General features: G+C 43.4%; 1 protein-coding gene across 3 annotated transcripts; it reads left to right on the forward strand.

The window, feature by feature from the left end:
• Positions 1-2,237: 2,237 nt before the first annotated feature.
• On the forward strand, positions 2,238-10,737 carry pax9 (paired box 9). 3 transcript variants are annotated; one of them, XM_055038940.1, is made up of 5 exons: positions 2,238-2,290; positions 2,411-2,496; positions 3,063-3,677; positions 5,455-5,597; positions 9,722-10,737. In XM_055038940.1, the coding sequence occupies exons 2-5, from the start codon at positions 2,493-2,495 to the stop codon at positions 9,974-9,976; spliced, it is 1,017 nt and encodes a 338-aa protein (XP_054894915.1). In that variant the 5' UTR covers positions 2,238-2,290; positions 2,411-2,492; the 3' UTR covers positions 9,977-10,737. The 3 variants fall into 3 exon arrangements, with proteins under 3 accessions (XP_054894915.1, XP_054894914.1, XP_054894916.1); XM_055038939.1 differs by lacking the exon at positions 2,238-2,290 and having other exon boundaries at positions 2,302-2,496; XM_055038941.1 differs by lacking the exons at positions 2,238-2,290; positions 5,455-5,597 and having other exon boundaries at positions 2,302-2,496.
• Positions 10,738-13,221: the final 2,484 nt, after the last annotated feature.

Consider the following 13,221-nt stretch of genomic DNA (forward strand, 5'->3'; position numbering starts at 1 on the left):
GACGGAAAATGTAAACTTAATATAATTTATTTGAGGGTAGAATAAAATAATTTAACCCTCAGACATACATGCATAAATTATAGAAAATTTCATCTAATTTACACACATTTAAATTGCATTTTTTCTTATATATATATAAGTAAAAATAAGGATAAAAGTTTAAGGCGCTTTAGGCCTACTATTAATCCTAATATTAATCATTTATCAGGTGAGCGTTGACCTCTGTTACCCGCGCAGCGTCATGGATCTGCAGCTCAGACATTATTTATCTTGCGGGTGAGAAGGGAAGTTAAGGGGGGCAGAGGGGAAGAAAAAAAAAAAAAGTAAGGTGCGTTTCCGTCCGCTGTGAAAGCGCTGAAGATGGACCAGCCTGCAGAGACCTCTGATCCCTCACCGCTGACCTCCTGTCCTTTTAGCCAACGCGGGGCTCCCGATACGCAGAAACGCGTCGATCGCGCCTCGCAAACCGTGGACGTCCCCCCCACCCCCTCCCCGACCTGACGCGAGGGTGGGCAGGTGGGGTGCAAAGCGTGCCGCGGTGGGTGAGCTTAATGGGGGGAAAGTCTTACTTGGGTTTTCGTTACGGTAAACAATATTCGAACTAATTTGCGCGTTACCTAGCCCGGGTGTATTTATTCACACTTCTGGGGGAATTAGGCCCTCATCACCGAGACTGGAGAAGGTAAACAAAACACACACACAAACGCTTTCCCCGTCCTGCAGCTAAACCTCAAAGCTGTACGTGCTGGAACAAATACCGAGGAATCATCTGTGTGTACCTTTTGGCCCCTCGCAGCCGCCTCGCTTGTTTAACGTCTGCAGAGTCTTTTTTTTTTGTCAACAATATTCCTAATTGCACATGGCGCCGTTTGATGTGTACATGCACATTGATCCCTTCAGAGTGGGAAGATGAAGGTCAGACCTGCGCTCTTAAAGAACGTATGATACGAGATAACCCAAAGCATGTGTCATAACGGGGAGAAAGTGGAGGTGCAAAATTATGGCGTGTTTGTTTCTCGTGTAGGGAGGCAACAAATCTCTCCTACTGGCTGCCAGTGGGCTCTCTATCCACCCAATGCGTGTTAACGAAACCGCTAGAAACAGTTACTGCCTGATGCATTTGCGTGCAAACGCCGAATCCCAATAACGGCTCTAAAGCTAAAAAAAAAAAAAAAAAAAAAAAAAAAAAGGTCTGCAAGCCCACAAGCCTCCAAGCGCAATTGGATTATTTCGGAGCACTTGATCCGTCCTGTGCGCGCAGCTAAACGATATGCGGGCGATTCTCTGGGTTCATATCAGAGCATCAAGCCAAATTCGACGCACGGACTGCGCGACTTGGCGTCTTAAATACGGTTCTATTGCCGGAATCTAACTCCGAATTAAAATTCGGTCGATTTGTGTCTCTCTCACAAAAGCAAAAAGAAAAAAGGAAAGAAAATGCAACACGTGCGACTTTTGGTGAGCACGCTCTCAACAAGAAAACTCCTGCAACGTCTTGGTTTTTGCGCGCAACTGTGCAGAAGAAATGGAAACGCTCGACATGATCGGGATGTATTGCAAGAATCACCCGAGTTCAAAATGAGCATTTTGCACATTTTAGAGTGGATAACACCAACGTCATCCATCCATATATATATATATATATATATATATATATATATATATATATATATATATATATATATATATATATATATATATATATATATATATATATATATATATATATATATATATATATATATATATATATATAATAAGTCATTATCAATAATAAGTCATTATTACTAATTACAATGAAAAATTTAATGTGCAACCGATATTAAATGGAACCATTTCTGGGTTTTTTTTGCAGATGGGATATCCCTGATTATCCCCAACAGGAGCCATATTTATTTATTTATTTAATTGTAATTTAATTCATTTGCTGCCCATCACTCTTCAGTGGGCGAACGATCTAATCTAGAATCTTGATTCTGCGTAAAACCCACCCTATCTGTCTCAATAACAAACACCTACATGTTGGCTGTCCCCATCTTTTAGAGGTGTGTGTGTGTGTGTGTGTGTGTGTGTGTGTGTGTGTGTGTGTGTGTGTGTTGAGGAGGGGGAAGGGGGGGGGGTGTCAGGAACGGGGAGGAGGCGAGAGATGAAACTGTCATGTCAAACGTCTCCCCCCTCACCAATGGCAGACAGCGCAGCGCGATCCCGACCGCGGATTGGAGAGGCGGGCCAATGAGCGGGCGCAGACGCTCCGGGAAGCCCGGCCTCCCTGATTTCAACAGATTGAAATGTAAGCCTGTCTCCGGCGCCTTCGGGAAACAGAAAGAGAATTTTGTCCCCTCTTCTTCATTTTGTCGCACGAGAAGTGGGTTGTATTTATTTATTTATTTTTTTTCTTCCCCCACTCGAGCGCGGACACGCTGGACGCGCGGCAGGACCCACGGAGGCGGCACAGAGCGGACACCGTGTACTTCCTTTGCGGCTTCAACACGATGGGTGAGTTCGACTGTCCGTTTCTCTCCCGTCTAAACGGGGAGGATGCAGCAATCGGTTCTAGTAGGAAGGTGAGAAAATCCGGGGAGATTTTTCTTTTTTTTTTTTTTTGTCTTCTTTTTTTTGGGGTGGTTGCCGTTTCAGGCGGAAAACTGTTAGTCGACAGTCACGCACGGGTCTTTCGGGGGGCGTCCGCGTGGCGTTTGGACCGTGTTAATACCAACAAACATCTCTCATAACTCGTACTGATTAGCTTCCAAATCAAAGCGAAAATTTTTCTGAGACGAAAGCATAAAATGTTCCTTTGTGGGCTTTTTAAAAACAGCTATAAAAAAGTTTATAAGCGGAGTAAAAAGCTTCCATCTGCTTCATTAGTTCACCCAGAAATCAGATTGTGTCAAATCGCTTCCATCATGTCAGATGTGTGAGACCCGGGTGTGTGTGTGAGAGTGTGTGTGAGAGAGAGGGTGCGTGTATGCTTGTGTGTGTGTGTGCGTGTGTGTGTGCGTGTGTTTTGGCCATTAGCGTCATGTCTCACAGCCCTCTCCTCTGCCTGTTTTCAACACTAGAACCTGCCTTCGGTGAGGTGAACCAGCTCGGCGGTGTCTTCGTGAACGGCCGGCCTCTCCCGAACGCCATCCGCCTGCGCATCGTGGAGCTGGCGCAGCTCGGGATCCGACCGTGCGACATCAGCCGCCAGCTGCGCGTCTCCCACGGCTGCGTGAGCAAGATCCTGGCGCGCTACAACGAGACCGGCTCCATCCTGCCGGGGGCCATCGGGGGCAGCAAGCCGCGCGTCACCACGCCCACCGTCGTCAAGCACATACGGACTTACAAGCAACGGGACCCGGGGATTTTCGCCTGGGAGATCCGGGACAGGCTGCTGGCGGACGGCGTGTGCGACAAGTTCAACCTGCCCTCCGTGAGCTCCATCAGCCGGATCCTGCGGAACAAGATCGGGAATCTGGCGCAGCAGAGTCAGTACGAGTCCGGCAAGCAGGCGCCTCACCCGCCGCCTCAGCCCTCGCTACCTTACAACCACTTGTACTCCTACCCGGCGTCTAAAGTACCCAATCCCCCCGGCATGCCCACCCTTCCCGGACACATGGCCATGCACAGGATATGGCCCTCCTCGCATTCTGTCACAGATATTCTGGGGATTCGATCGATCACAGAGCAACAAAGTAAGCAAGGCTGCGCACAGGCCTGTTACTGTTACTCACCACATCACATCTGAACAAGCTTTAGGGGTTAGTGTGTGTGTGAGTGTGTGTATGTGTGTGCAGCTTCCAAAGTAGTAATTGATTAATAATAATAATAATAATAATAATAATAATAATAATAATAATAATAAAATAATAATAATAGGAATAATAATAGTAATAATAATAATAATAATAATAATATATCGTTAGTTTGCTGCTCTAGAGTGTTCATGCGGTTCTTGGGGACATTCTGCTTTCAGGTCAAACGCGTCAGAATTTGTTCGGTGTTTCTTTGGCGCAGAGCCGCGTTTCCCAGCACAGCCAGAGCCTCGTGTTTTGTAGTCCAGTCTGTGTGACACATGCAGGTAAAGGCCCAGATGACTTTGCCTACCCCCCCCCCCCCCCCACGCCCCTCACACACACCCCACACCCCTCCACTCCACAACCCCCTTCAACACGACCGCAGATGTTTTGGAAACAGTGAAACAGGATCCGGCATAAATCAGTGTTAATGGTGGGCTCGGGCTCAGCAGCTTGTTTACCAGGGGCAGGAGGGGAAGTGCTGTCAGGGTTCCGGGCTCCTCTCCACTTCCACCGCCGTCATATTAACGACGTATATCTGTAACTTAAGCGGCCCAAACGAGACGAACGCGAGGCAGATATCTGCGAGAAGAACTCACACAGGGGGGGGGGGGGGATTGTGTTTTTGAAAGGCTGCCTCTCTAAACAATTTATGCATTTCCAAAATCACTTGCAGATGTCTCGTGGCTGCAGGTTTTGAAGGTTTTCGCGCGGATCTCGCGTTTTGCACAAAAAAAAAGTAAAAAAAAAAAAAAAAGTGAACTGAGACCTTGTGAAAGGTGGGGGTCAAAAGAGACTCGTAGGTCGATTTGTTTGTTGTTGGGTTTGTTTTTTTTTTTTTTCATGCGCACAGACTCAGAAGTGCGCGCAGGCGTTTGACCTGTGAGCACCAAATGCAAAGCTGCTGAGATTTGATTTGCAGGGAGGCAGGCAGACTTTTTATTTTAGCTTCGGAAGTGTGAATTTTGTTCCAATGTTCTACAACATGGGGTTGCAGCTCTCTCGGCGGTAAACGCTGGGAAGGATTGTCCATTACGCACGAAAAGGGAGGAAGTACATTTCAAGTCACTCAGAAAGATTGCATGGACTGACTCACGGTAGAGTCCAGTGACACAGCCTGCACTTTCACCTGAGCTTTATATGAATTTATATATATATATATATATATATATATATATATATATATATATATATATATATATATATATATATATATATATATAAATCCCCAAACACTCCAGGCTAACCGCATGACCTTAACACGTAAAAAAGAAGCTCCCATTTTCCTTGTTTTTTTCTTAAAACGCTCTCAAATACTCTGGCTCATGTTGAATGGACTCGTGACATTTTTAAATCTATGACTATTAATTTTCAAAACACAGAAAAATTTGTTTCAGATTAAACCTTATTTAAGCATCATTTTCTATATATTATATAATTTTTTTGGCGCAAAAGAGAGAGCGAGAGAGAGAGAGAGAGAGAGAGAAAAGTCAGAGGGTTATTGTCTTCTGCAGCCTGGCTAACCTTCGGCTGATGGGAGCGAGAGCAGCAGCGACCAGGGCCGCCTCTCTTTCTCCTCTCTTTCTCCTCAAGAGTTCCCTTTCGAAAAGCCCTTCCTGACGTCCCTGTTCTTCTTTTTCTCTTCTCTACCTCTCCTCTTCCCCCCCTCCCCCAGTTAGTGACAGTTCATCCTTTCCCAGCGCCAAACTAGAAGAGTGGAGCGCAATAAACAGGAGTAATTTCCCACCAGCGAGTTCGTCTCTAGTCAATGGCGTGGATAAGGTGCATTTAGAGCCACACGAAGCAAAATTCACACAGGTAAAAAAAACAAAAACAAAACCAAAATGTGGACATGTCTCTTTTTTTTTTCCTTTTTTTTTTTTTAAATCAGTCACTTTTTGTAACTCAGATTTTTTTCTCCCCCCCATCTATTTATAGCAGTCTTGATTTTTTTTTTCCTTCCAAAATAATTATATGGCTTGAAGTCCTCCTTCCTCCCCTCTCCCCCCCACCACCCTTTCAAAAACCACCAACATGCATTGCAGGTTAGCACATTAATGGTGCGCTTCAGTATTATTATTATTATTATTATTTTTTCATTTTACAAGCAGCATTTTCCGTTGGTCCTGCTGCTTGATCGTTTCTTTTGGGGATTATTTATTCAGCAACTGACAAGTCAAAGAGGTTTCATAAAATAATATTATGGGTTTAAATTAAATTGCAACGTATTTCCACTCATAAAAAAAAAACCCTCCTGAAAAATTATTAGTCAGATTTTTTTTGGAGGGGGGGGAGGGGGGGTTTTGGTATATTATTCGAGCACAGAGTAATTGATTTAATGTGAGCGACTTAAAGCAGCCGTGAGTGTTTAAGCTATTAACCCTTTAACTGTCACCCCAACCCCCCAAAACACACTTACATGCACGTCAACAGGTCCACGAGGACGCCTACGTCCTCGTGACAATTATGAGATTTTTACAAATATGTGGAGTAATTTTTTTTAAAATGCCTGTTGCACAATTTTTTTTTTCAAATATAAATCAGATTTGCAACAGTGGCGCGCAAAAGGTTGGACAATTTATGTTTCCAGAAACATTCTTTGCATTTTCATTTCATGTTTTTGTTTAAAAATGATTTTATATATATATATATATATATATATATATATATATATATATATATATATATATATATATATATATATATATATATATATATATTACTTTGTGTTGGATAAATTCCGCTGTCACAGTAATTTGAAGATAACAGGGAAATCAATGCTCTATTTCAACAGCGCATTTCTAATGTTACTCTGACTTGTGAAAGGCGCAAAATAGGCCTCAAGACATGAGAGTAAATTACTTATTTTGGCCACAAGGCAAAAGTAAATCACATGTATATTTTAAAGTAAGCTGTTTATTTTTAAATTTTTACCATAAATTAAAATAAAATAAAATAATAATAATAAAAAAAATCAGAATTTCATTTGCCTTTCTAAGTTTTGGACACAAAACGCGGATCATAATTTTGCGTAAATTGCGATAAAAGGCTCGTTTTGGTGACGGCGCATTGGCGCGTGGATTTGTTTTTCTCTTTCCCCTCTTTACTTGACAAGTACGAGCAAAAATCTCGAGAGATGTCCACGAGGCGTGATTGATCGTCCCACTTCATCAAATTTCAGGCTCAACGTGCAACAAATCTATCTGGGGATGTCGCTTTGAGCGCGCTGCCAAAACATCACTTGGTAGACAGATATCACAAAATAAATAAATAAAATAAAATAAAATACTTAAGTAGGGAATTAAATTCAAGCAGTATGAGTTTAAATAGAAGGAATAAAAAGAAAGCAAAAAAAAAAAAAAAATACTTGCAGCCATTGGAGAGTCGTGCAAACATGTACAGCTGCTGTGTTTTCAAATGACAAACATTCCCTTAAGAATCAGGCCTGATTTTTCCCCCCCTGACTTTGGCAGCCAGGAGTTAACCAGTTTAAAGGACTATTCCGCAGTTTATTTTTAGCTCGAGCATGAGCAGGGGAGATTCAACTGAAAACACAGAGGAGGCCAGCAGGTCGTGTGTCTGCAGGGCCAGACGCTGCGGTTGGAAACAGGTAGCCTCGAGGCTCCGCAGGGAGGGACAGAGGTATCCATGGAAACATGGGCAGCATCATCGAGCTGTGTTGGAGTGGAAGTCGGGGTGGATGCTGCTTAGCTGCCTTAGAGGGAAGCAGGCCTCATGCTTCCTCCCCACCCCCCCAAAAAAGTTAAGGAACGCTGAAGCCACAACACTGATTTAAATAATAAACAGTGGGATTAATGGAAGGCGTTTGAATCTTAATCGGGCATAAAGATGAACAGAAATCTGGCTTTACAGCGGCGTAATAAAAGCTGGAGCCAATGCACTAGGTACATTCAAAAATTATTTCATTTTAGTCAAGTTCATTTTGATCTGCTTTTAATCTGATGTGTCTTTTGTAGCGAATTATGTCAACGTAATTAATAAAAAGTAATAAAGCAATTCAGTTATTATTACGTCACGTGGGCCAAAAATACAGCAGTTGATCTACTTTAAAAATGTGCAGAAAAGGAAGGAGGGAGGAAAAAAAAAGAAGAAGCAGAGAGCCAGCAAAATGATGCAATCAGGATGGGCCGTGTTCTGTGTGTGTGCAGCTGCTGTGTTGTACTTTACCTCTGAGAAAATTGTATAAGACATGCGCTTGGCACCATTCCGCAGATGGGACTTTGCAGCCTGCTATGAGCTAAAAAAGCAACTAAAAAGAAAAAAATCTCGCTCTATCTACGCGGCTTATAATGGCAGGCCTGTGTGACATTCTCCTGTCGTGACAAAGTTGAGAACAAAACACCAAAGTCACACAAAAGGCATTTTTAAAAAGTGTAGCGTCATTTCAATTGCTTTCATTTAAAACAGAAAAGCAACTGCTGTGAATGACTGTGAACCTAGCATACTGAAAGCTAAAGTTTTTGTGAGTTAATGTAAAAAAAATAAAATATGTATTGCAATTTTGGTACACAGATTAAGTAAAAATATAGAATAAAAATGCTTTAAATTGAACTTTCGGCCATATTGCTAATTAAGGAGCAAAAAATATAAAATGTGGCGAACAGCTGGTTAATTAGTCTGGTTATCTGCTCAGGTAGCCACTCTGGTTTACAGACACTACGCTCTTTCTTATCTTACTGATATATTTTTAAAAATCTTAAAAATGTACTTTATTAATTGTGGATTAGGGCTCTCATTTAATTTTTATGTCATTACTGATTCCATCGTTCTACGCTTTCTTTTTTTTTTTTAAGCAGCCGACTCTCTTGAAAATATGGCAAAAGATTGCTAGCGTTCTTTCAGCCGACTGCTCAGCAGTGTGCAGCAACAGAATTGGGATGGGGGGCGCTATGTCACTCTTTGATCTGTACACCTGGAGTAAATTAAGGTCACTTCAGCATTCTGCCTGGCATTTAAAAGGATTTCGAACCTATGATGGAAAATTTGAGCCATTTTCAAACGACCTTTCCAGGACCTCCGCGTTCCTCCGACACCTTTAACGTACCTATGTGTAACGGCTAAAAGATACATTTTGAATGATGCATATATATAAATACTTATATATATACTTTTTTAAAACCATTTTAGACAGGCATGTCAGTGCGGGGAAAAAAATCCCAGTTATGAAAACTAATAACATATTTGTGCTAGCACTAGCTAGACCACCCATGAGAAGAAATTCTGTCTCCATGATCAAAATTGAAATCCTCCAGTTGAATCCTGTTGCTGCGCCGCCGTCGCCCTCCCTTTCCTCATTTTCTATCATATTTCCTCTTCTTCTCCCCCACCTCCCCGCACCCCCACAAATCTATCATGACATCTGTTTTGTGGCGTCCCCCAACAAGCCTGTACTCCATCGGCTGGTGTGGTATGTGGACGCTGACAGAGAAACGTCCACTTTCAGAGCAAAAAAAAAAAAAAAAACAGTGCAGCCACCCATGTATGGTTGTTATGCTCCTTTAATGTGTGGCAGGAGTGTGAGCGCGCATAATTGATCATTCATACTTTCATCAAAATTTGGGACAGTGGGATTTTTATGTGGTGGCTGTGAAGTTAGGGATTTAGGTCTGCTGTTTATAATTCAACCGATATTACTTTCACTTATTGCCACAGCTTGCTTCTAAAGCCGCAGTGTATGTGTATGTATGTGTGTATGCGTGCATGTGTGTGGGATATATAGCTTTTTCAAACTTTCCCAAATCTTAGAGTGACCAAAATTAAGAAAAGTGTGGCCAACAAATGACATCCGTTTCATTGATTTTAACAAAGCGACTCATAAACAAGACTCGGTTGAGGACAACAACAAAAGACGACTGGATTAAATTTGACGTTTTTGATCCGCGTTGCAGATTTAATCTGGATTTTTCCCTTCTCGTTTCCAGACGCCGAGTGGATTGCCCACAGCGAACAGCTATGTCACAGCGCCCAGCATCCCTCCCTACCACCCTCCCACCCAAGTGTCACCCTACATGGGGTACAGCGCCACCACGTCGGCCTATGTGACCGGACCCACATGGCAGCCGGCCAGTGGCAGTGCTCTATCTCCCCACAGCTGTGACCTCGCTGGCCCTCTGGCCTTCAAGAACATGGCGGCGAACCGGGACGCCGTCCACCCGGTCGCCGCATCGGTGCTTTGAGCGTTCCCTCCGAGGACTAGAGACGGACAGAGTCTGAGGGGGGGACAGCGGCGGCGGGTGGGGGGATGCGAGGGTGAGTGGACGGGACAGGACAACGGACTTCGAGTCTTGTCGTTTCGCTCTTGCAGTCACCCTTCTATGAAGGACTGAGAACCGCCGCCGAGCGCGGGACGCTCTCCCTCGACCTTCCCCGCCGCACTCCAAACTCAACACGGCGAGACCGAAGGCCGATGGAGTAAAACGGTCGACACAACAAACTCGTTGTCTAAAAGGACTCGCAGAGCAGGTGTTCTGAAGGGACAAGTGCGTGACCACCACTCTCCACCCATCAACACTATTCCGCTCAGATTCTTTACTGCACACTCTTTGGGCAAAAACGGGGTAATGTACGACTTCAGAAATATACAATCAACCTAAAGAAAAACACTTTGCATGAGTGTTTCAGGGTGCTTGTAAATTACTATTGCTTTTTTTTTTTTTTTTAAGTTTGTATGCTTTTTTGTTGTTGTTGTTTATGATTTTATAAATGGAGCATTGCTTTTTCCCACTTCACTAAAAGTGTAGCCAAAGAAAGAGCTCCACACAGAAGTCTTATTTATTTAGGTTAAGGTACGTTGAATGAAGTGCAATTAGCGTTGCAGAATGCATGGGAGTCTCCATGCACATTAGGACAGAATTGGAATTATGTTGCAGAGCATTAACAATTGACAAATGTTGCACAGTGAAATTGAATGTATCTTATTAAATTGTTTGGCTGTTTACCGATTCTTTTCCCCGGGGCATTCCTGCTTGTTTTGGGGGATCCGGGGTTCTAACGCGGACGACATACGGTACACACCCCGTCGCGGGGAAAAAAGAAAAGAGAAATGTTTTTCAGCATCTCATTTTATTCCATCGCTGCTACATTTTGGTTTATTCTGGCACTCTGGTCCGATTTACATGATTAGGAAGCTGCTTTTCATAAACAAAAACCAAATGAAAACAGCGAGCAGGCCCTCAAAGTCTGCGTTTTTGATTTCCATGTGTCATGCCTCATTGGGTAGTCCATCAGAAAGAATTTGAGTGCGCCGAGTTCATCGCAACATACTGCAACGTTGGCCAGCAAAGCAGCACATGCTTTGCTGGCCAACGTGTCTTCTTACCTCATCACATCTATTTATCTGGGTTGAAAGTAATAAGAAATCTGCACTGTGCCTGACGTGCAGAAAGTGTAAAAAATTGTGGTTACATCAGGGCAATGACTATGTAGATATTTTATTATTATCCCTAGAACTGTTGGAAGTGCAGCTAAATACCAAAATAATTCAAATGTAGATTTATTTTCATTCAGTCAAAAAGTTTGCGTCCGATTGAGTCTTTTCACTTTTTCAATCAGATTCAAGTTTGGACAATAACTGCGCGACTCGCAAACGTCCAGTCAATGTTAATCAAAGTAGAAGAAAAACATATTACAAGCTTAAATCTGCCAGAGGTATGAATAATATTGGGCTTGACTATATATTTCACATTAAAAGAAAATAACACTTGTTTTTTACACTTACAAAAAATCGGACCCTTAAAACAGCTCCATTTTCGTTTGTAAATTACAAAGTCATGTTGTCCATTTAAACCTCCATTTGTATTCATGACAGAATAAGTTTCAGCTTATTTTGTGATTTCAAATGTTTGTGCGGGGTTTTGCGTTGTGTGGAACGAACGGCAAACTTAAACGCCGCCGTACGGGGGCCAATCGACGGGGCATGAGGCAGATAAGGGGTCAAGCCGGGGCCTGTTGCTGCGGGAGCAGCTCGCTGCGTTCGTTAAGTAAGTGAAGTTCATGTCTGACGGGTTTGCAGAAAGTCAAAGAAACAAAGCAAAACAAGAAAAGAAACGCTTTCTACAGATTTCGAAATCTGCAGAAAGTGTGGAGTAATAAATTATTCATCTGCGAGTCTAGCAAGCCCCGTCTAGCCCTGCAGTGGAAACTGGGGATTTAAACAAACTGCGCTGCGGCGTGGAGGCGCAGATTGATGTCTTGATAAAGCTGCTCACCTGCTCCCTTTCTGTTCCTCCTATATTGCTGCTGAGGAAACTTTTTTTTTTTCTTTCTTTCTTTTTGTCTATCCGTCTCGTGTCGCAGCATAAACAGTGCCTCCGCGTCGCAGTGCCAACAGTCCGCCCCATGCAGGAGCTGATTTGACTTGGAAAGCACCTCTCCCCGCATCCAGTGGTCACGGACCGTTGCTCACGGTCGCAGTGTTTGACCGTATGTGAACCACATCGCATCGGGGGTGGGAGGGAGGCAGCGACGTGCAGACTGCCGAGCCTGGCCATCGCCACCATCCTCTAACCGAAGACCAACTATCGCCAACAGCTAATGACTCTTTTGCTCGTAGGAGAGGGTTGGATGGCGTTTTAAAGTCAACTTTTTCATCTAAGAACAAAAAAAAGTAAAAAAAAAAAACAAAACAAAAAAACCAACAAAAAGAAAATGGCCTCCTTTGACTCAAAACATTAGAATTTGACCTCATCTAAAGGCCGCGTGACAAATGCATTTTCAAAAAAGGTGCTCAAAAGCCGTTGCTGCTCGGCTTTATGGGTCTACAAGATGTAGTTTTGAAAATAGGGGCCGACACGTGTTTATAATTAATTATGTTGAGTCTGACTTCAGTGTCATATGGTTATCCTTACTTCTTCACATGCAATCAGAAACAAGACAGCCTTCGGTTTTTGCAGGGTAACACAGAGCAGAGAATGTTGACACTGGCTGAACACAGAGCTCCATGCGTGCTTCTGCTCAGTGAGCACTTTTAAAAGAAGCTGACGACAGCCAGAGTGTTTTCCTAATGTCTTAAAACAACAACGTCGAGCAGACAGGTGAGCATAACCTCTCAAACTTGGGATTTTGAGAGAGGTGGAGGGCGGAGGCTGGGGGAGAAAAGAAATCAGCAGAGACGAACCCAGCATGTCTTTGTGCGCACATGCATCCTCACTGTGGTAGATTTTAATGCACATTAATCACCGACTGTGTTTGCCTTGGAAAACACAGGGAGAGCCGAGCGCAGATTGCAGGTTTGTCAAAGTGGAACCACCGAGGTGAAGCGCTTCGACTGGAGGCCGCATACTTCGCTGATTTATAGTGATCAAGATGTGCGGGGAATTCAGTTGAAGGTGGCTTTGTTGCCTAGCTACCGGCAATTTTGGGCGTGCCTGTTGCAAGCTGTCAGGCCCGAAACAAACATCGAACGCTGAGCGCTTCATTACGA

The sequence above is a fragment of the Poeciliopsis prolifica genome, unplaced genomic scaffold, assembly GCF_027474105.1.
Source record: "Poeciliopsis prolifica strain line A6 unplaced genomic scaffold, Auburn_PproV2 SCAFFOLD013, whole genome shotgun sequence".
In the NCBI taxonomy this organism is placed as follows: Eukaryota; Metazoa; Chordata; class Actinopteri; order Cyprinodontiformes; family Poeciliidae; genus Poeciliopsis; species Poeciliopsis prolifica.